Source organism: Anolis carolinensis, unplaced genomic scaffold (assembly GCF_035594765.1).
Source record: "Anolis carolinensis isolate JA03-04 unplaced genomic scaffold, rAnoCar3.1.pri scaffold_8, whole genome shotgun sequence".
NCBI classification, from domain to species: Eukaryota; Metazoa; Chordata; class Lepidosauria; order Squamata; family Dactyloidae; genus Anolis; species Anolis carolinensis.
This window is the reverse complement of record NW_026943819.1, coordinates 7,775,549-7,799,914: the sequence shown is the minus strand read 5'-3', so window position 1 is coordinate 7,799,914 and position 24,366 is coordinate 7,775,549. Positions and strand designations below refer to the sequence as shown.

General features: G+C 37.8%; 1 protein-coding gene across 8 annotated transcripts; it reads right to left on the bottom strand.

The window, feature by feature from the left end:
• Positions 1-104: 104 nt before the first annotated feature.
• piwil2 (piwi like RNA-mediated gene silencing 2) lies at positions 105-23,618 on the bottom strand. 8 transcript variants are annotated; one of them, XM_008120148.3, is made up of 24 exons: positions 22,920-23,615; positions 22,692-22,822; positions 20,311-20,485; positions 19,525-19,603; positions 19,286-19,421; positions 18,167-18,346; positions 17,573-17,683; positions 16,721-16,838; positions 15,647-15,771; positions 14,255-14,335; positions 13,614-13,727; positions 12,819-13,007; positions 12,154-12,238; positions 11,594-11,683; positions 10,706-10,846; positions 10,146-10,259; positions 8,818-9,006; positions 7,617-7,718; positions 7,013-7,132; positions 6,424-6,512; positions 5,540-5,645; positions 5,122-5,375; positions 2,724-2,831; positions 105-2,009 (listed from the first exon to the last, which is right to left on the bottom strand). In XM_008120148.3, the coding sequence occupies exons 3-24, from the start codon at positions 20,476-20,478 to the stop codon at positions 1,853-1,855; spliced, it is 2,856 nt and encodes a 951-aa protein (XP_008118355.1). In that variant the 5' UTR covers positions 20,479-20,485; positions 22,692-22,822; positions 22,920-23,615; the 3' UTR covers positions 105-1,852. The 8 variants fall into 8 exon arrangements, with proteins under 8 accessions (XP_008118355.1, XP_008118357.1, XP_008118356.1 ...); XM_008120150.3 differs by having other exon boundaries at positions 20,311-20,482; XM_008120149.3 differs by having other exon boundaries at positions 22,950-23,615.
• Positions 23,619-24,366: the final 748 nt, after the last annotated feature.

The following is a 24,366-nucleotide window of genomic DNA, read 5'->3' as shown; positions in this document are numbered from 1 at the left end:
ATACTCCAGGGAGTGGGGCTGCACCCATATACAGCGCTAGTGGCCACAACTAGAACAACTATGATGATACTCTATTTTGGATGAGATTACACTGGACACTTGTCAACTTTACGGTATCTGTTTTATTCACAAATACGTAAGCGCAGCAAAATAAAGGTGGATAAGAAGCACTTCTCCAAGGCAGCATTTCTACTTCTATTCCGCATCATATCTGCAGAAAAACCTATACCCCAATGTGCTTTAAGCTAACCCAGTGCTTTCTGTCATTTTTTCCAAAGAAATATAAACTACTATTAATCCTTGGTATTAATCCTGCTCTCTCCCTCCACTGTCATTTTCTCCAAATCCCACAGCTACATCCTGCAAAATGCTCCAAGACTGACATGGCCTGTTTCCTATGTTTTGATAAACTGAGTCAAAGTCCAGTCCAGTTATGGCAGGACTGGGAATAAAACTGGATAACATACTATCAGTAGCATATTAAGAGATACATATTGACAGAGAAAGTAAATTATTAACCCATACATGAAAGTTAACAGTCTGGTGAATTCTTGTGTTCTTTAGGAGATAGAACACTGTCATTTTAAAAACTGCTTTTAGCTCTGCAAGCAACTCACACTAGATCTACACTGCCATATAATCCAGTTTCGGAATCCAGATTATCCGCTTTGAACTGAATTATATGAGTCTACACTGCCTCATGCATTTTCCCAAATCTCAGTCACATCCTCATGATTTTCAGTGAGAACACTGGGCAATGGCAAGGGTAAATCATCCTTCCATCCCAGTGTTTTAGTCCCATCCTCTTCACGAAACCACAAAAGCCCAAATAAACCAGGCACAGGGGTATGAATACTCTTGCTCTCTGTGCACAAGGACAGGACCTGGGAGTCACACCTTGCCCTGGATGGAGTCCACATCCAATGCTAACACTGGCCCTTCATTCACATTGCATTAGGTAGCAGGTTGATGAGGCCCACCCAGCACCTTCTCTTTTTCTTCTAGATTTAGGACCAGAACTATATCTTTCAAGATAAACATTTATTCTCCTTCACTTAAAACTGTTGGGCTCAGGTTAGTCTCAAGACTTCTAGCTAGCAGAAAGGAACACCTTTACCTACTGATGGAGACAAATCGAATTATCTTACACACTTGTTCATACTTTTTCATTTTTGGCACTGCACTGCCATCTACTGTAGTAACTGAATTCAGTGGTTGCTAAAATGCCAACCAGGCAGTGTAGTTGCATCTTTATATTCAACTACACTGGCTGGTATTTCTTCAATTCCACTTAAGATGCACCCCAATTTCAGTACCAACAACAGAAAAAAGTATTATTTATATATAAGAAAAGCACCTGCAATTCTAAGATGTACACATTTTAGAAGTGTTTATATGAAAGGGGGTACACCTTAGAATAAATGAAATAAGCATTTTAAATATTTGTTGAGTTTATTTCCAAAAGGGACCAAATAAAAAAAAAATTACAGGTGGCAACACAAAGTTGGCATGGTATAGAGTATTATGCACAGATCAAAATAATTCTAATGTATCAAATCACTCTGTACAGGGCTTGGAAAACTGCATTTCATGCCAAAAGAATGCATATCCTCAGCACGTTTCTTTTCAATACCTGTAAAATATGTTCAGATGGATTTGGTACCTTTTGGAAACTAGCTCCACATTTAGTGTGGTTAAATCCTAGTGAAATAGCTTGGCTGTTCATGTTGAGGATTGTAAAGGCTCTCACAGAGCCTCCATTTGTGGTATTGATTCAAGGCTGGCTTGTGTTCTCCACCAAAGAGTTACCTCTGCATTCACTGCTGCCTCAAAGTTGTGTTAGCTGCCAAAGTTATAAGAAGAAGAGCTTTTCGTAGAGCTCAATGGCTGGTTCGTGATGTAAAACTTGTCCTGAGAGAAAGGCCAACTTGTGAGCGTATTTACAAGGAGCTGGCACTCTTATAGTCCCTGGCCAGTTCCAGTACATATGGCAAAGCTTGAAAGTCAACCTATAAAAACCAGGAGGGAGAAGAAGAGCAAATAAAAAATCCTGATTAGCATTTCTCACCACACACCCTTGACATTTTGTTTCTTCTCTACTTGAGAATCTTTGTTTTGTGACTTGAAATCCTAGTTGGATGCCCCCCCCAAAGGTCTGCCTCCAGGGGCAAACCAAGAATGGGTAACTTGGAAGTTCCTGAACAGACTCAATAAAGTTACTATATTATTATTATTATCATCATCACAAGCAACAATCAAAATATTTAGTTGGCTTTTCGTATCCATAGATTCTGTTATTCACAAATCTAATAATCCGTGACTTGAAAATGTTTTTTAAAAATCCAAAAAGCAAACCTTGGTTTGGCCATTTGGGACATTATTTTATTACAGATTTGGGACCAAACTCCAGCGGACACCAAGGGTTTTGAAGAAAACAAAAGTAAGAATAGACTCACTGCAATGCATTAAATCTCTAAGTCACCACTTATAAGATCATCAAAATGAAAAAGACTTGTCAACCTTCTGTCAGTGAAGATTTCTACTACTAAAGTGCCCCTACTTTTAGTTATCGAGTTTGTGTTGAAGGATATCCAATGATAGAGGAGGATTCATCATCTTCCAAGGCAGAAACCTGCTTGGAGCGTGGCTACTCGAATCAGATTGGCTTCCATGGTTCCCCTGTAGTAGTATTTGACTTAGTATTACGCATAAAAAGCACTCACCTCTGCATGTGATCAGGACTAAGATTAGCCGTATTTAGTACACAGATGTAGCGAGTAGGGACGCCACAACCTTGTCGTGGTGAATGAGCCATCAAGTAAAAATCCACCCTTAAAAGGAAAGGGAGAGTAGAAACTGCCATCAATGCCATTTACTTAGAGAAAAACTGGTGCAATAGCCTAAGAAGGCAAAGACAGCACCTTTCCACAGTGGCCACATCTACACTGCTGTACAACACAGTCTGAAATTGTATTATGTGGACAATTTAAACTCAAGTAACACAGTTTAACTGCACAGATTTCCATTATTCGAGTGTACACTGACTCTACAATGCAGTTTGGATTCCTGTTTCATCCAATGACCACCTGAAGAAAGTCTCTTTGTACTAGAATCCCAAAAGTGTTATTTCCTGTCTAATTGTGAAGTCCTTACTTTGAATGTAGTTGTTCCACTCCAGAAACTTTGTTTGTGGGACTGTTACAAACTAGGTTGAATTGGTTGAGACCTGATGAGATATTCATTGAAAAACTATAGCAAAACGTACTGCAGGATGTCCCACAAAAAAACAAAGTTTTTGCAGTTTAATAAAGGTTCCCCATGTTTATATGATAGAACCAATTAGGAAATTACATTTACAACCCAGAAAGAAAAACTGTGTTACATAGTGACATATCTTTGCTAAAATTGGTAAGGGAGGGTTCAATAATGTTAGATCACAGTGTAAAGCTAAATACAGTCCCCAAGGTACGAACAAAATGGGTTCTGTTCGAAAGTTGAATGTGTATGTAAGTCAGAACAGGTACATTTTCACACACACACGCACACAAATATAGTAGCTTTGGGTAGCATAGGGACTTTCAGTTTTGAGAAATATGACATTGTGGAAATGAGGATTTGTTTCCACTCTTCCAGGAGTGGATTTCCCTTCCTTCCGAGGGGGAGATTCCTCTCACTTCCTGTTGTCCCAGCCCTGTTCTTAACTCGGAGTTGTTTGCAAGTTGGAAGTACTTTTTTACACTATGAATAATCAAATTATGGAATTCACTACTGCAGGGTACAATGTCAATTACTACCAGCACAGAGAATGTAATGGTTTTACGTTCTCCCCCGCCTCAGAGGAATTGTGGTTTCTGGGGAGAACAGAAAGAAAGAAAGAAGAGAAAGACATTTTGAGCGATTAGTTCTATTTCTGATAGCCTGAATGTTTCAAACAAACAAGAGTACATGCATTCTGATGGTTAATGAAACAGAAGAGTTTAAAATTCTGCATTTCTCCATAGCCCTTGCTCCACTCTACCGTATATTTGTTTGCAATTTAAATATATTGTAAATATCCCACCTCTCCCCATTTTTTTAAAGATGGAAGTTTTTAAGATCAAGTCAGAGTGTGCTCTGTTTTTAGCTCTGAATATGCTTTCAATCAGTTTTAAGGATTTTAATTGTTTTTATACCATTAATACTTTATTTTATTTTAATGTTTGGATATTTTAGGTTTTAAATTGTATTGCATTGCTGTTATTGTAAACACTTTGAGTCTGTTATAGAGAGAAAATACACAGTAGTAATACTAATACTAATAATAGTAATAATAATAATAATAATAATAATAATAATACAATCACTGAACTGTTGCTCTAATCCAAAAGAAAAAAAAGAAGGGTAACGTTCTCTTCGCTCATCGGGGGAGGCCCTTCTCTCGCTCCCACCACCCTCGCAGTCGCGGTTGGTGGGGACGAGAGAGAGGGCCTTCTCCGTCGTGGCCCCCCGGCTTTGGAACTCGCTCCCTAGAGAGATCAGGCAGGCCCCTACCCTCCTCTCCTTCCGTAGGAACTTAAAAACCTGGCTCTTTCAAAAGGCCTTTGATACTTAATTTGGTGTCAGACTGATCTATCTGCCCATTTTAGAATAGCCCCATTCTCGAGGTGTTGCCAATGCTATATTGCACTTTGTCCATTTCAACTGTGAAATTACCTTCCCCATTTCAGCACATGTTGCACTTTGCCTGGGTTCTATGAATTAGTCTCCAGTGTTAATATTGTATGTTTTATGTTGATTTTAACTATTGTTTTTACTGTAATGGATGTTTTTATTGGATAACTGTTTTATTGCTGTGTTTTGATATTTGATTGTTTTATCGGGCAAGGCCCCATGTAAGCCGCCCCGAGTCCCTTCGGGGAGATGGGGGCGGGGTATAAAAATAAAGTTGTTGTTGTTATTATTATTATTATTATTATAACCTGGATGAAATTAGTTCATGGGGCAGTATTTTTATTTTGGAGGCAGAGACAAGAGAAGAGACAATGCACAAATTTAAATCCCTTGTCTGTTAATGAGACGATCCTGTCAAAGAAAAGTGCAGGTGTGCAAAAATAGAAGCAAAGGGAATTACTTCTAACTTACCAGTCTCGGCTGGTGATCATATGGTCTATCACTGTGCCAGGAGCAGGAGTTGTGAAGTTATCAGTGGCTGCCGAATAGATGTTAACACTTATTTTCTTTTGGACTACAAACACGACCATTTTAGGATTGTAATTGTGAAAAGCTTCAAAGCACTTCTGCAGCTGTGGGACCTCATAGTTCTCTACCATTTTTATTTGGCTATCTGACACTCCGTCTCTGTAAAACACGATCTTCTCAGGGAGGAAGTGGTTGACCTTCAAGAGAATCAAAATATTATATTTGAAACTGGAAGTTGGTGATTTCAGATCAACACTGTCTCTTATCTAAAGGATGCCAACATTTTCCTTTATTCTGGCCCAAAAGTGTGTGTGTGGGGGGGGGGGGGGGGGGGAGAAGACAGAAACGCTGTTTTCCTCACCTCATAGAACTTCTGCAAGGCACCCACCAGGCAGACCTTTAGGCTATCCACCATTTCCTGATGAGGCATTTGGAATACAACCTTGGAGTACCATTGGGTCAAAGTGCTGTTGAAATACAGGAAGAAATGACAAGCCTTGTTAATTCAGGACATGCTTCACTATTTGCAGACCACGCTTTGGAGGTTGGCCATCTCCCCATAACGCCAGCACTCTCCCAACAAGGCTGTGATACATCAGCTCTGTTTTTGTAATAATTTAATACTCTAGCAACAATACAATTGAGTGTTGAAGGAAACAAAGCTAAGAATAAAGTTGCAGCTAAAACTACAGAATGTCATGGACCCAGAGATAATGTTTCTTTCTTCTCCAGACAAGACAAATACTTTTCTACTGAATGCATCAATGGGATTTGTGGCATGCAACAAAAATGCTCCGTATCCACAGGAGTTTTTGAGGGTACAGAATTAACAATATTCCACTATCAACTAACCACAGATAGAAAGAACATGTTACATGAGAGGAGGGAGGTGGGAAGGACAGAAATCTTTTCTCTCAGACAGATGCAGTGTCAATAATTGATGGGGAAGTTACATTTATTCTTGTCTGATAAGACTTATCTTAAAGGAGGTGAGTGTGAGACACCATAGGAAGAGAAGGGTCTGAGGAGAGGGAAGTTGTGAACAAAGGCTGTTAGGCTACTTTCCAGTTTGATGAAAAACACTTCTATTTTCAAGACTGGTGAACAGTATCCAGATCTACCTCGTTCTACACTGATGTTATTATTGGAGGTTTATCTTTGAATAATAACAGCCATGATGGTGGAATAGTTAGATATACCTAGATGGCGAACAAGTCAGTCTTCCCAAAATATGGAGGTACTTACTGGTTGGTGCTTGCAACGAAACCAACAACTGATCGCTTTCCTCTGCCAGGGTCATGATAAACATCCATCCCAATCATCATCAACTGTTTCTGAAAAGCAGAAAAGAAGCTGGTTGTAATTCAATGGCTGTCCTTCACAAGCATTATTGAAAATCGCACTGAAGGATGGCTGTAAAAGGTCTATATGGAACGTAAATTAATTTTGTGGGAAGACTTGAATGCTATCTCCAAGCTATCTCATGTACACATATGCAAATATACCGTAGATATTTCAAAATTTGAAAAAAAATCAATATCCCAAACACTTCTGGTCCTAAGCATTTTGGATAAGGGACACTCCACCAATTCCCTAAAGATGAAGGCAGGCATCAACTGCTATCATGACTTTTAAAATATCCAGGGTATTAAGGCCAGGCATAAAGGCATCAACCCTATATAAGTTCATAAGCATATCTAAAACACATTACAAGGCTTGCAATGTTATTGGTGAGGAATGAAGGAAAGAGGGAGGTAGCAATTATATGAACTACAAAACATAAATTGACTGCTTACTTAGTTTTTTAAAGCAGAAATTGTTTTATAGGACTTACCAGAGGAATATCAACACTCCAGAGTTCTCCACCTAACTTGCAGTTAATCTGCAGCAGAATTTTTTGTGCTATGCTTCTAAGTTTGGCGGGTTGAGTGGTAATGGTTCGTGCATTAATAACCTGCAGCAAGAAGTCAATTTCAGAAACAATATGAACTATCATACCTTTTTACGCTCTACACAACACATTATTTTAGCACATTTACAATAAGAAGATTAAGGACTTTCAATTTGCATTTATAGGACGATTTGTAATTTTAATTCAACAAAGATACTTAATGTACATTTCCAAAAATCACAGCATAAATACAATCACAAAAATTAGTACTCATCACTAAAACAACACAAGGCCTTAGTTCATTACAGGCCAAAGGAAATGGAAAGAGCTGGGAGTGTCTCCTTTTGAAGATGATAAAAGATTCAAGGAACAACCAGTCTTATCCTTTAAGGGGCAAGGCAATACTATTGATTCTGCATAACAAATGCCAACCATAAATTATGCAGCATCTAGTGCAAGTTATCAATAAATACAAACTATCATGAATAGAAGATTTAAAGTAACCTGTAACGTTCTCAGATCAGAAACAAGAGAGCATTTGACTCACCTGAGAAGGGACTGGAGATTGTACACAGCACAGTTTTTTAATAGCTCCATATAAGTCATCTCTGGTCCCAGTGATAATGCAGACTACCAGCTGAATGGTGTTCTAGAAAAATACATGAACGTGAAGTGATGTGGGGTGGAGAAATTTACTACAGAATGACTTGTGTCATCTTGTAAGTGATTCCAGATTTGGCAGTACGACTCAGTGTGGTATCAGAATCTTACGTGATATAATGAATAATTTCATAGTGATGTGGGGTGGTAGAGATGTGCAGAGAAACATAGGGTAATGATTCTAGCTGCATATTGCAAAGCAACTCAACTTGCCCGGCTGTGCAATTCTACCTTTAGCTCTATGGTTGAAATGAAATGAAAACAAGAAAAGTCTCTATTACAATATCTTCCTTCCCCTCTCTGTGCATATTTTCACATTCATAGTTTCAACTACCACGTAGATCTATTGAAATTGGTCACTAAAGGAGAATACATAGCTTTGTCTCCTAGAGTATAGACTGCACAGTGAAATCACATCTTTATTGGGTATATAGACAAGCAACCACGCTCATGACTTTTAAGAAGGACCTAAAGACTTGGCTATTTAAGCAGGCCTTTGAAAATGATTAGTAACTCTTAATGTGGACAAAGTCTTTGTTTTCATGGATATACTCTGGCACGTCGGCTTTTACTGAACATATTTAATCTACTGGAACTACTCTGTTTTAGATGTGTTTAATTTTTTACTGTTTTGTTGCTTAATTGTTTATCTTGTTTATTTGCTTTTCTTTATTAATTTGTAATCTACATTGTTTATATTGTTTATTGTATTCTACTCTTGTTGTGAGCCACCAAATCCTTTCAGGGAGATGGGGCGGAACAGAAATAAAGATGATGATGATGGATGATGATGATGATTATTATTATTATTATATACAGGTGATTCATTCTAAACTATTTGATCAGCTGTATTGGCTAGGAAGGGCTTTTCTTGTAGGACAGCATTGTTTAGTCATCAGTAAACTGGTTTACATTCCCAATCAATTAATGTCAGCGGTGACACACTATCACATAAAAAAACATAATGTACACTGAAATAGCACAGTAGGGTTTACTATAATAATACAGAGTTCAGACTAATAGCTCTATCAAATATCATCTCAAATAACAGCAAAAGAAAACCAGAATGCACTCTCCAAACCACATACCTCACTACTGAGTAATGATTTGATGGCCCTGGCATAAGTCTCTATCCTGTCATCCTTCAGTTCTGACCAAATAGGTGGGGTTAATGGGATATCAAGTGGGCCTGAGATCTTATGCAGCATTGTGAACAGTTCAGTGGCTTGCTCCCTTGTCCTCTTTGGATAAAATAGCGCCCAGTAACGGATTGGAATCTGGGAAATTGAACAGAGATCATCATACCACATTTACTCCAGTCTCATGTGCCATCAAATCTAATGCATACTTCAATTTCCAAAACTATGAAACTAAAAATAGTTGCTGCCAAATGAAATGTGCAGTGGCAAAAAGTGTGCTTCATGTAATTTGCCCCCAAAAGGTTCGCATTACTGTTGCCGCCTCCTTAGAATTCCTTCTTTAAAAACAAAAGTGTTAAAACATGAAAGCTTCCAGTGATGGAAAAGAAAACTTTGAGTGGTGTCTATGCGTTAATTGCCTTAGTTCAGTGCTATGGAATGCTGGGGGGTGTCGTTTAACAAGGTTTTGAGCCTTCTCTGCCAAAGAATGCTAGTGCCTCACTAAACCACAAACTTCAGAATGGCATAGCATTAAGCTCTTGGTGCGGCTTCCCCTTTGCTTTGGTTCAGTACTAAGATAACTGTATAACGCAAATCTAATGTGCACTCCAATTTTGCCAAGGTCATATGGCCAAAAAAAGGTGAGCATCAGATTCAAGTAATACGGTATATAGCTTCCTCACTTCAGAAATCATCAACTTTCTCTTTTCATAAGCTTTTAAAATACAGTAGAGCCCACATATAATGTTTCTGATGCTGTTGTTTCTGGCATGGGATGACAAAGGAGCCAGGATGAATTGGTTAGCTGCACTGAGACATCATTCTGAATCAGGAAGTGGTGGTATTTCCACTGAAACCTACTTCCTCAAGCATGTTCCAAGCAAAGTTTTATGCAACTGTCAAGATCAATATATATGAATCACAAAAAAACTGTAATAACAAGCCTACAAACAGTAAGCTGTATTGCAATGTTGCATCTCTGCATAATATGTAAGTATGTAAGGCAGGGGGGAGAGAAGGTACACTCTTGTTCTCCACCATACATGTAGAACCAATAGCATCCAATCTGCTTCAGAGCATTGTTAGCATTGTTATCAATGCTAACAAACTTGATATTTTGACAAATCCATTCTATGCACAGGAAGTGCGTGGGTGTGGAGGTGGAGGGTATGCACCTTTGGCTTCACTGCTCAATTTTTTCTAACGAAATACAAAACAGATTGGGTCAACTATTGCAGCATTGCAGCACTGTCTCCACATCTAAAATAAAAACTTACTGCAGAGATGCAGGCTTCCCTTGTGACTGCTTTGGTCCAGTTTAGGTCCTCTGAGGTAGTGAAAGTGGTCTTCTTTAGGTTGATTCTTTCCAAGGGGAGAACACGGCCATTTGCCTGGTTGAAAAAAACAAAACAGCAAAACATACAAACCAAGGGCTTAATCTGAATTTCCTTCACAAACTCACTGACCCAGCGAGGTCCAAAATGCCCCTCCACAAACTGGAATGAAGACAGTAACAGAATATTCTACTGGAAAATAAATAACTGGCTTAGTAATTAGTCCAATTTTTTTATTTCCTGGAGCTCTTAAAAGAGACATCAAAATAGCTATTTAATGTATAAATAGGCTACTTCCTTTGTTTATCCAATTAGCAGCTACTTTGATCATTTCTAATGGTATGAAAGGATAAACTGGATCCATTATGTTTTGTAACACAATGGAACTGAGTTTGGGATAAGAATCAATGAGAAACATAGACAGAGTGCAAATATATGCCTATGAAAATCTTGATTCAACAAGAATTCAAAATCAGATGAGGTTAACCTAATAATTCAATTACCTTACAAATGTCATTGTCCAAGCGAAGTCCCCACCGTGACAATTCATTGTGAGCATCCTCGTTCTTCTGAATTCTGTTCAGAAGCTGCCTCAAAGATATATGGTGTTGTTTAGGACTCAGGTTGATTTGCTGAGAAAGCTCCTAATGAAGCATGTATTGAGAAGGAAAGAGAGGCAAGACCATAAAAATACTTTGAGTCGCAGACAAATTGACTATCCCCCATTCTGTATCTTTGCATTTCATTTATTGTGCCTAAGTGGAGTATCTTGCACTTGTCCCTGTTTAGCTTCATTTTGTTAGTTTTGGCCAATCATCTTTCTAACCTGTTCAGATCATTTTGAATTCTCCTCCTGTCTTCTGGAGTACTGGCTCTCCCTCCCAATTTGGTGCCGTCCGCAATCTTGATGACCATGCCTTCTAACCCTTCATCTAAGTCATTAATAAAGAACCGGGTCCAGGACGGAACCCTGCTTATGGCACTCTACTCGTCACTTCTTTCCAGGATGAAGAGGAAGCATTGGGGAGAATCACCTGTTGGGTCAGTTCGATTAACCCATTACAGATCCACTTGACCATAGTTTTTGACTAGTTTGTTTGCCAGAAGGTCATGAGGGACCTTGTCGAAGGCCTTACTGAAATCCTTACTGAAAAGAGTTTTAATTAAATTCATGAATTGTCAAATAAGAAAAAAATCAAAACAGCAAATGTAGAGGGTAGACTGTACTTCTTTAATAGATTTTTTAAACTAGAAAGGACAGAAACAAATTTCTACACCATAAAAAGAGAAAATCAGCATGCTCCAGCAAGCATTTCATTTTATGTCAAACTAGTAATATGGGCACAGGAAATGAAAGAACCAAATCAAGTAAGCAAATGAGCTCAAGGCACCTTCATAATTCTGAAATCTTTCTTCATCCTCTCTGGGATTCCAGTCAAGAATGAGAGTTCTGGCACCAGTAGGATTTCACCCCTTTGCAACTGTAGGTAAATTAACCAAAATAATATGAAGACACATTAAGTAGATATAGTATACAAAAACAAAAGCTTTCACTACCAATATTTGGAGCTGAGATACATCCCACCTGTCCATGCTTTAGCATAATTAGGCAGGAATGGTGGAAAGAAAAAACTACTAGCAAGAGAGCTAGGACAGGCCTGGGCAAACTTCAGCCTTCCAAGTATTTTGGACCTCAACTCCTACAATTCCTAACCTACTCGCTTTTAGGAATTGTGGGAGTTGGTAGTCCAAAACATCTGGAGATCTGAAGTCTGCCCATGCCTGGTCTACACTGCAGGTGGCCTTACTCTGGCTAATGCCAGGAGTCATCAGATTCCTCCGGACAAAACACATAAAAAGCTTTGCTACTTAAGGCCATCTGCTTTCCATTAGTGCTTGAATTCTGGTTATTATCACTACCCAGTTCTGAATGCAATGCCAATCTCCTTACCTTTCCTGGGGGATTCTTTTTTTCTTTGGGTCTGTGAATTAGCAGTGGCTGGTCAAGGTCCTTGATTGTGATCCCATAGTTTTTGCTAGGAAAAAGAGGTTAATATAGATTCTAGAGCAACAGATTTATTTCAAATACAAATAGGAAGAATAAACAACGAATAAAAACATTATGAAGCCATGGCAAAGCAATGCTGTAATCAGAATGGGCAATTTCCATGAACTCAAGGGCTTTTTTCTAAATTAGTAAGTACCTAAGTCTGGAATTTCTCCTAATGGGAAATGGTGACGGTAACTGGACTTTATAATTTAAAAAATACTTAGACTGCTTTATTTTATATATGTAAATTTAATTATTAACAATAAAATGCTCCCACTCATCATTAACTAATAAAATCTCCACTGGTTAACTACTAGGAGTATTCAAAATTATTAAGTGAACTAGTATTTAAGATGATTAATGTTGTTGTTCAAGAAACATTATTTTCCTAACTTCACTGCATTTATCCATGCTCTGAATTTCAGTGGCAAACCATGCTGTCAATTTCTAGGATGTCAGGGAAAAAGTGCTTAAAGAAGATAAATGCACTAAGTCTTCTCTCACTAAGTGCCAGTTGTCCTCCACTCCCTGAATACTTCAACAAGTTTTGAAGTGCTGCATCTCACCTGTAATAGTCTATGAAAGTGGTCTCTTTTCCATTTGACAAGGTAAAACTGTCCTTTGGTGTCTTATTCCAGTCAATATCATCAATACGGTAAGTATTATTGTTGTAGCGGGTTAATATAATGTCACCAATCAGCTGCTTTGTACACTCATCTTGGAAATTCCCTTGACTCTGTTGGTAAACTGCATGCCTTTGGGGAAAAAGGGTCAAAACATTTGATCTCTTACAGTAAGAACTTATCCTTGTGGGCAAAGGAGAGAATTAGAAGCATTTCTATGATGCATTCAACCTATCACCAGATAGCTTTATGGATACTACTGTTTCTCAGCCTCACTTGCAACCAGCCTTAAGGGCAACCATGCTGTGTACACCTGTGCTACTGTGTAACCCATGAGTCATTATATTACAGTAATTTAATGTTATCTGCTTCACAGAGGAAATGCCCCTTTTCCAAGGGTCATTCAACAGAGTCCCCACCACATCTATCCAAATTAGTAAGTGTCTGCCTCTAGCACAGCCTATATTAACCTTTTAAGTCTGAAGAATATCTCGAAATGACTTTCAGGTTTCAGAGAACTCCTTTGTAAACATTCTATCAGCAGCAAAAAGAGTTTATTCTTTTAAAGCCACAATCTGTTACTGAATGCATAACAATCTCTCAAGAAACCTGGTTCTGTCAGGAGAAAGCTAAAGAGAACAAGAATAGAAAATCAGTGAAAGTGGTTTTGTTTTACTGTAAAAAGATCAGCTCTCAGTTGCCTCATTTCATAATATCTTAATTACTTTTCTTACTCACATGAAATCCAAAACAGAATCATTCCTAACCACCTTGTGAACAACATCCGCCAACAGAAACAGTCCCCCGTCTGTCCTCCGGATACTAGCTGCATAGCCAGGCCATATTTGCAACCTTTGCGGAAGAAAATAATATGTCACACAAACAGCAAATGCATTTTTTCAGGTTCTTTGAAGATGATGCTACCAACTTTTGCATTACTTCAAAATGCAATTTGGCAATTCACCAAAACCTCTACTAGGCCTTATTTTGGGGGAAACACAATTAGAAATAACTTGTCCCATTTCAAAAGCAGAATGGTTTTATCAAAAACAAGTCATTATACATTTTCCCTAGTTTCAAAACATGGCATTCAGTTTTCCTTTACTTTAATTATACTGTATCTTTTCTATATTACCGATGCATATCTGCTCACTTATGAACCACTGCAAAACTAAAAAAATATCTTGTGGATTTAACTGAAACATATAAGAACATGTCCATTAGAAGAGCACAATCCAAAACAATCATATGTAGGATTTATATCAGGAATTTTCTCCCATTGAAATCAATGTTAGCTGGTAAAAGAGACTGTGTTGGGCAGTGAAATGTAAATTGGAATGTTTGATTAAAATATGAAAAGGACAAAGGGAAACACCAACCTATACTGCTGCAATACAGAAGCACTTGTCGGATCAAAGAAATTCCTTCCAACCAGCTTCATATCTAAAATTCTCATAACCCTAAAACCAAAAATCAAGGTAACGAGAAACTAAATAAATAGTAAATGCAGTCTGCTTTAAAATCAGTGTAATGCATGAACAATACTTGACAGTAAATACCATGTATGTAAGTAAACTTCCCACAGAAATAAGTCTTCAATATCGTTGCTAGACAGCAATACTTTGAACTGCAAATTATACTTCTCCATGTAACCAGAAAAGATGTTCCGAAACTGGCTTCTGATTCAAACATACTTCTAAACTGTGTCAATCTTTAATAAAACATATGACGTGACGAGCAGCCCTGATGGTTTTATTGGTAAAGATTGCCTATTTGGACAGAGCATTAATTGAGAACTTAATTTACTGTATATTCGCACATAGTTTATACATATGATCAGGGGTCTGGAGAACAAGCCTATGAGGAGCAGCTGAAAAAGCTGGGCATGTTTAGCCTGCAGAAGAGAAGGCTGAGTGGAGATATGATGAAGGTCATGGATCAAGATGTTAGGGGAAGTCATAAGGAGGAGGGAGCAATATTGTTTTCTGCTGCCCTGGAGGCTAGGATGCAACGGAACAACGGCTTCAAACTACAGGAAAGGAGATTCCACCTAAACATTAGGAAGAACTTCCTAACTGTGAGAGCTGTTCAGCAGTGGCTCCTTCTTTGGAGGCTTTTAAATAGAGGTTGGATGGCCATCTGTTGGGGGTGCTTTGAATGCAATATTCCTGCTTCTTGGTAGAAAGGGGTTGGACTGGATGGCCCACAAGGTCTCTTCCAAATCTATTATTCTATATTCTCCCTTTCTCTCACTCTCTCTCCACCAAAGTTACTATTGATATCTGGATAGACCTTAGTAGCCACACTCTAGCAGTGATTGGAAGAAAGGATAGGGAAGCAAAGCCACTTCAACATTAGGAAGAACTTCCTGACTGTACTGTTCAACAGTGGAATTCACTGCCTCAGAGCGTGGAGGAAGCTCCTTTCTTAGAAACTTTTAAATAGAGTCTGGATGGCCATCTGTCAGGGGTACTTTGATGGTGCTTTTCCTGTATGGCAGGGGGTTGGATTAGATGGCCCATGCGGTCTGTTCCAACTATGATTCTATGTTCCTAAAAATCCAAATAATATAATACAAATAATGAACACAAGGCATACCCACTGTAGCTCATTTATGAAATTCAACATTATCACATTTCTGCCCCCTTTTGTTTTTACACATGGATTTGTTTTTGACATGGATTTGTTTTAGAGTGTTATCTTAGTGTTAGAAATAAGATATTTTGAAAACTAGATTATTTTAACAGATGAAAATACTGTCTCTCACTTACCTTCTGAAAACAACATTGTAGAATGGAATGCACAAGTCTGAGCTAGGCTCCAGGATTTTGGTCATTTGAATCTTTATTGTAACCTCCACCCCATCTGTTTTCCTTTGACATTTCAGGTCTTCATTCTAAACCAAGAGAAAATTAATTGTACTCACAGCACCCACATTTGAATACATTTTTTGGGCTTGTATCCTGCCTGAAAGAAAAGCAAAGGAGAGGAGAGTTTCTTTGCAAAGGAAAGATAAATGTCCATCACTCTCGGCAGCCTGCTTAAAGGCATTTTCAGCATGTTGTATGTTTCAACCTGATCCCTACATTTATTTTTGTTCTCTTTCTTCAAACCATGTGCTTCTATGTTGCACCAAAACAAATACAAGCCAAAATTCAGCCCTGGAACACTTTGATTTGACAATACATATTGTTTATTCCTTTACATTATGCAACTCACTGAACAGTTTGTCTTCTTAAACATAATTAATTTCTAATGTTTGCAGAAACCCTGCAGAGAACACCATCAGTGACTCTAATGCAGAAGAAATGTGAAAACTTCTATATTCAGGGATATATCCTATTATTATCTGAACCAGGATGACTTTCATTAATAATATCTATTTAGTTGTTTGGAAATCAAATTATACAGTCAACTATTAGAATTGTTACAGTGTGTTAGTTTCATATCCTTTTTTAATTAAAATGTTATACAAAAATAAACAAAAACTTTCATTCACTACTAAACCCACAAATGACTTGAAGGCACGGAAGTTCTATTTTCTCTCCATATGATGTTTTCATCCTAAAACTATTTGATCTACATGTCAACACTCTTTACGACATTAAAAAAGCCTAATACACTGATTATAAGCACCATGATACTCCAGAATAAGCAACATTTAATTTTTTTCATTTCTACACTGTAAAGATATTACATGAGATGCTCTACTTAAATGAGGTTTTTTGTGTACTGTAACTTTAATACAGAAAAAAACTATACATGGAAACTTAGTGAGGTGAGAGTGGAATAAAACACACAATTAAAAATGTTTTAGGCAACTTGAATAGTTTTATAAGGCTTACTGGGGGCAATCTGAGAGGTAAGTAGAGAATATAGCCATCAAATGCAGTAACGTCTCCTGTCACAGACTTATGTTCCTTCAACATTCCAAACCGCATACTCTTGCATTCCACTTCAGGGCTGAATAAATATATATACATAAATCATAAAAATAAATTAAGAGCCATATACTACCATTTGTTAGAAAATGAATTTTCATTTCCATTCATCTTTAAATGATTCCACAGATAAGTACAAGTTATAAAATGATAAATCTACTTTGAAAAATTACAGGACATTAATAATAATAATAATAATAATAATAACTTTATTTTTATACCCCGCCCCATTTCCCCGAAGGGACTCGGGGCGGATTACATGAGGCCTAGCCCGATAAAACAATCAAATATCAATAACACACCAATAAAAACATCAATATCAGTAAAAACAATCGTTAAAATCGACATGAAACATACAATATTAAAACAGGAGACTAAGGAGATGATAGCAAGTGCTCTAATAAACCTTGTTTTTATAAACCTACTACTACTCATATTAATAACCATCTATTTATTACCCACTTGTGGTAAAACAAATATATACATGCTACAAGGTCTACTATCCCACAGCAAGTAAACAAACAATGGCCTTGAATGATAACCTTTACATTGAATACACTGATATTTATGGGAATATACCAAAAGAAATAACTAATTGCCTCATTAGATCAGTAACTTAGTATGATTTTAAAAGGAGGCATTGATTGGTCGTGCCTAACTCCAGCTATTAAAGTTGAACCCATTGCTACAAAAACTATTGTTTTTAAAATGGAACCATGAACCACCGTGAAGAATCTAAAATTTAAGCATTACTACCTGAATGTCACATGATATTGATACACAGCATCATTCTGACAGTGGATTTTAATTACGTTCAGTGCTAATGGGGCTGTTGTTCCGCTTGAGCCTTGTTTTATTAATGGTTCTCTGAAAAAGATTAAAACAGTCATGAAAGAGTTTACCAAGACCTTAATTCAAGAGAAAGTCACAGTATTGCAAATCAATAATGCAGCCTAGTCCTATCAATATTTATTTAGACCTAAGTGTCATTTTCTCAACTGCAGTTTCTCAACTTCTGAATGCCTTCCAAACAGAACTGTGCCTGAAAGGCTTCACTGAGCAACCTACAAATGGCTCATACATTAAACAACCATTGTGTTGTCAAAGGCTTTCATGGCCGGAATCACTGGGTTGCTGTAAGTTTTCCAGGCTGTATGGCTATACAGCTCAGAAAACTCTCAGCAACCCACTAAACAACCATTGTTTCTACCAGTTTTCTTCCTCCTCTACTATATGGAGGGCAAATCTTATAAAACTCTTGAATATACAAAATGCATATACATTTTCACTACAAATGCCCTGATTTCAAATACAAAATGAAATGAGTCATTAAATGCCTTCAGCTCTCACCTTTTCTCTGTGTGTTCATCAAAAACTGCTGTTGGAGTCTCTGGACTGGGCTGATCCAACGCTGCTGGCTGCAGAACTCCTGTGATGGAAGCAGAAGGAGCTGCACAGGTTCTGTCAGGCTCCACGGCTGCCCTTATATGTCCCAATGAAGCCATGTCACCTCTTCCATGACAAGGGACCCTGAATATAATTTAACATGATGTCAAGTGACATTCAAGTGAACCAATCGGGAAAAATCTATTTTCCATTACAACATCTACACAGAAAAACTTAAGAGCCTGAATAATTTATGACTGTACCCTTTCTATGCAGTCTATCCCATGTTCTCTCCATGTGGTGGTGGGTTATAGAGAAAATACTCTCCAGTGGTGTCCAGAAACAGATCGGCAGCCAGAGGAACAGATGCAACAGAGTAATGTTCTCTCTATAAGCAGCCTTATTTAACAATCTGGCTGCAGCAAGTCAGTAGAAACTACAACGATGGAGAACTTAGCCTGGCTATTGCAAAAAAGCAGAAACCCATAATGAACACTTGCAACTTCCTAACATTTTATTTGATACTAAAGAGGAGATAATGTCAGTAGATTTTAAAGAATAATTGACACTTCACTAAATTTAAGAAAGAGATTGGATTATAGGGAAATTGTTTGTGACTTATTTTTCTTGTTTAGATTAGAAAGTATAGAATGATTTAAATATAAAAATTAAGAATGATCTTAAAATAAGAACGTAAGGTTTGAAAGGAATAACCAAAAGACAATATTATATGCTCTGTGTCTGTCCACATACATGGACAGAGATGGGTTAAGAGTACAAATAGATTTGCTTATGAATGGTACTGTCCATAACAGAATGGGGTGTATGTCTGGATTTGTGTTAGACAGTATTATTTATCTTTTTTCCTCATTTTTCTCTTTTCTTGTTTGTGTCTTGCTGTGGTTTGTAGATTTTTTTTATATTATTATTTTTTAACCAAGTGAAGTTTTTAAACACGTCTCAAAGGCAGCCTCATACGGTGCATGTTAGAGATGTAATTAAGTCTTGTGTCACCATGAATGACCACATGCCTTTCACTATAATCAAATCAACACTGGTTCACCATAAAATCACATTACTCACATGCCACTGCCCCAAACTGCCCCCTCTATTTTGCTGTCTCCAGCTGGACCAGCTCTCAACTGTGTATGTGCATCCTGTGGTTTTGCGACCACTTTGGTGTCGATACTTGCTACGCCTCGTCCTAAAAATCCTCGTCCTAAACAAAGAGTTTTTTTAAGGCAAAGAACGTGCTTCATATAGATTCAAAGAGAAATATTACAGAAGCATAAGAACAAAGTTTAAATATAGGATTAACTTACCAAAAACAGGTGTAGGAGGAATCTCAAAACCAAGTTCCTGGAACATGGAGGGCAGAGTTGCAGCAGTCACAAAAGGCTCCTGAAGGAGAACAGATAACAAATTACTGCCCAGTACGCTATAAAGCTTTGGTTAAGCTTAAAACCAATAGGCACAATTTCAAACAAGAGAAATACACTCTAGAAAACTAAACTGGGATTTTGCAAATGAAGAAAATTTAAAGGCAATGTTTTCCATCCCTCAAACTTTGCCAAGTACTATTCCAATTGAAATGTATTCTCTGCCCAATAAAAGATTTTCTTCCATAAGCAACTTCTAATTTTCACGCAACAGTGTTCTATTTACAAATGTATATATGTGTGTGGGGGGGGGGGGGGGGCTGGATAGCACAGGGAAGTGTGGTGTTTCCTTTGCTGTCTGTGCCCCAATTCTGAAGATTTTACCTCACTTTCTGTCCCTGTGATAATTGGATTCTGGGAAATTTGTCCTGGTGTGGAGATAAGAATTGGAGATAAAACTTCGTGGGAGACTCCTTTTCCCCATTAAAATAACTTCCAGGAGTGGATTTCCCTTCCAAGGGACAGATTTCTCTCACTTCCTATTGTCTCCGCTCTGTTCGTACATGTGAGTTGTAGGTACGTTGGATAACTGTAACTTGGTGACTGCCTGTATTTTCCTATTCAATTATGGTGATCAAATATCCAATGAAGCAGCCTCTACCAAAATACCAGCCTTCCTAGATGAAACATTTGTACCATGAATTATGGTTGCAAAAATTGTACATTTACCTGCCGCTCACGTCCTGGGACTGGTTGCCCCATCTCCAACTCTCCTTGCATCCCGCCCCTTGAGAACAAGGCCCGTCCTCTGGAATATACAGGCTGCCCAGGCGCATGGTCACGAGAAGAACTATGGCTAGAGGCATGCCCTGGGAGCGGCATTTTTGTGGGATGCATGATGCTGCTAGAAGTAAAATAGGAGTTTTCATAGGTACATACAACTAAGTCAGTTTATTTACTTGATTGATTTGCAGCCTGGCTTTCTCTTCATGTGAAGCACAGGGCAGCTCACATCAGGAATTTAAACAATGTCATCTTTTGTAAAATAAAAAACCCTAATGATAAGAGTTAAGAGAATTAAAATACTATATTAAAACAATATAACATTATTTAGAAACAAACTACATTAAAAATAAAACCAAGTTAATTGAAAGATTCATTAACTCATTAGACCCCAAATCCCAGTTCAAATAAAAAATGAGGCCCAACATTGGCTTTTTCTACACTTCCAGATTATCTGCTTTGAACTGGATTATATGGCAATGTAGACTCATATAATCCAGTTCAAAGCAAATCATGTGGACTATCTGCTTTGATAGTCTGGTTTATATGGCAGTGTAGCTGGGGCCATTATCTCTCATGGGAGGGGATTGAATAGCCAGGAAATAACCATCAAGAAAGCTTTCATCTCAACTAACATATTGTATTTCACCAATGCTAAGGTGCACTTTCTGCCATTTTAGTGTCTCCAGATACAATCGATGGCACCTTTGGCCAGCCACAACTCTCAAACAGCTCTGGTTCGAGTGGGGTTTTTATAAAATTTTGCTTAAGTCATTAATAAAGATGTTGGGCAGAACCAGGCACAGGACAAAACTCTGCTTATGGCACTCCGCTTGTCACTTCTTTCTAGGATGAGCACCCTTTGGGTAATATTATTAATAATATTACATCTAATATATAATATACAAGTATTATATTACTGTATATATTATTGCACTATATTATTACATTAAAATATATATAATACACTACCAGTATATTATATTATTACAGTAGAGTCTCACTTATCCAACGTTTTGGATTATCCAACGCATTTTTGTAGTCAATGTTTTCAATATATCATGATATTTTGGTGCTAAATTCGTAAATACAGTAATTACTACATAGCATTATTGCATATTGAACTACTTTTTCTGTCAAATTTGTTGTATAACATGATGTTTTGGTGCTTAATTTGTAAAATCATAACCTAATTTGATGTTTAATAGACTTTTCCTTGATCCCTCCTTATTATCCAACATATTCGCTTATCCAACGTTCTGCTGGCCCGTTTATGTTGGATAAGTAAGACTATACTGCAGGGGTCCCCAAACTAAGGCCCGGGGGCCAGATGCGGCCCTCCAAGGTCATTGACCTGGCCCCCGCCCTCAGTTTTAGACTTAGGCTTGCCAAAAGTCTGAAATGACTTGAAGGCACACAACAACAACAATCCTACTTAACTTGACTATCTCATTGGGCAGAAGCAGGTGCACACTTCCCAGTGAAATCCTGATAGGTTTATATTGGTTATAATTGTTTTTATTTTTAAATATTGTATTGTTCATTCATTTACTAATATTGTGCTATGGTAATAATATAATATATTGTGTATACATATAATATTGATAATACTGTAATATTATAATGTAATACAATATAATACTTATTTATTTATTACGGTATTTCTACTCCGCCCTTCCCATCCATTAGGGGACACAGGGCGGATAATAATAATAATAATACAATGTAATAACATTGTATAATATAATATTAATTACATGTTATATATTAAATGTAATATTACTAATAATAATATGGTATAGTGGTATAGTACATTATAATAATATATAATGCTAATATTGTGCTATGCTAATAATATAATATATTGTATGTACATACAACTTGAAAGCCGCTCTGAGTCCCTTTGGGGTGAGAGAGAGTGGAGTATAAATTTAGCAAATAAATAAATAAATTATTGTTGTTGGGGTTTTTTTGTACTACAAATAAGACATGTGCAGTGTGCATAGGAATTTGTTCTTTTTTTTCTCAAATAATAATTCGGCCCCTCAACAATAGGAGGGACCATAAACTGGCCCTCCACTTTAAAAGTTTGAGGACCCCTGCTCTACTGTATATAATATATTGTACTATTTCACACGTTGTAGATAAGCTCTTTTTCTTCTTCTTCCCCTATTTCTTCCCACTCTTCCTTTCCTTCTCCTCTATCCTTCTCCTTCCTCTTTTTCCTCATGTTCTCCATTATTTTCCTTTCCTCCACCTCTGTTATTTTCTTCTCCCCCTTTTCCTCTTCTTCCTCTTTGCCTTTCCTCATCTAATTTTTCTTTTACCTTCTTTTTTTCCTCCTTTTCTTCTCTTCTTCCTTTCTCTCGCCTTAGAGTGCGTGGAGAGGCACACCCTTTAAGCCCCGCCCCTTTGCTCGCGGAAAAGGCGTGGCTCGGGCCTAGCCAGCCCTGGAGGCCTGAGGCAAAGGAGGGGGAGTCTCTCAATAGCTGGAATTCTATTAATATTATTACAGTTCTAAACACTGTCGTTGTAAATAGTTGGGATTACTTTACCCCTCCTTCTGGCGCGGCCAAGCCACTCACAATAATCTTCTCGGAACCACACGAGCGTTGACTTGCCTCGCGACGACCTGCCACACCCTCACGCCTCTCCAGCAGTTTAAAACGCCTGGGATTGGCCGCTTCGCCAATCATTCAATGCCGATGCGGTCTACTATTGGTGAATATCTCCTCGAAAGCCCGCCCACCTGCGTCTGCAAAGGACCCCCGAGGAGACGTCGCGCAAACTCACCACACCTTCACACCTTGAACGTTAGCCTGGGACACGAACGATTGGGCTTTTCTTCTGTCACTTAATAGAAACCCATCTTTTATTGGTCCGAAGCGCAACAAAGCCCGCCCACTGAGCATTGGAACAGTCCAATTTCTAAGGAGGTGGGGCAAATAGGGAAAATATCCTATATCCTCACCGTACTGGCTTCTAAATAAACAGAATATTAGTATTTTTCCTAACGATGAGACTCAATGAGTTGAATGGCGTAGGCGCTGAGATGAGTGGTGTCTTCTGTCTTCTTTGAACCAACATTTAATTGCCCGCTCTTGTAATGGTTCAGTCCAAAAAGGATTGGTCTTTCCCCCAATCACTTAACTGATGGCCATCTCCTAGTCCTCAAAAACTTAAAGCCCGCCCACCCATAAATGTATTAAAAATAGACTTAACTCATACAGCGAGTTACCAAATTCTCCATACATAGAGGAAAAATTAACAAATTAATATATTTTTAGGGTTGCTGTGAGTTTTCCGGGTTGTATGACCATGTTCCAGAAGCATTCTCTCCTGACGTTTCGCCCACATCTATGGCAGGCATCCTCAGAAGTTGTGAAGTCTGTTGGAAACCAGGCAAGTGGGGTTTTTATATCTGTGGAATGTCCAATGTGGGGGAAAGAACACGTGTCTGCTTGAGGCAGGTGTGAATGTTGCAATTGGCCACCTTGATTAGCATTGAATGATCTTGCTGCTTCAAAGCCTGGCTGCTTCCTGCAGAGATCTTTTGAGGGCATTAGTAAATGGATTTTCAACTCTGTATTGATTTGATATTCATATTGCAGTAACAAAACCAAAATAAAACAAATAATTGTACAGTAGAGTCTCACTTATCCAACATTCGCTTATCCAACATTCTGGATTATCTAATGCAGTCTGCCTTTTAGTAGTCAAATGTTTTTATAGTCAATGTTTTCAATGCATTGCGATGTTTTGGTGCTAAATTTGTAATTACTACATAACATTATGTGTATTAAACTGCTTTTTCTGTCAATTTGTTGTAAAACATGATGTTTTGGTGCTTAATTTGTAAAATCATAATGTAATTTGACATTGAATAGGCTTTTCCTTAATCCCTCCTTATTATCCAACATTTTTGCTTATCCAAGGTTCTGCCGGCCCGTTTATGTTGGATAAGTGAGACTCTACTGTATATGTAATACAAACACAGTTTTA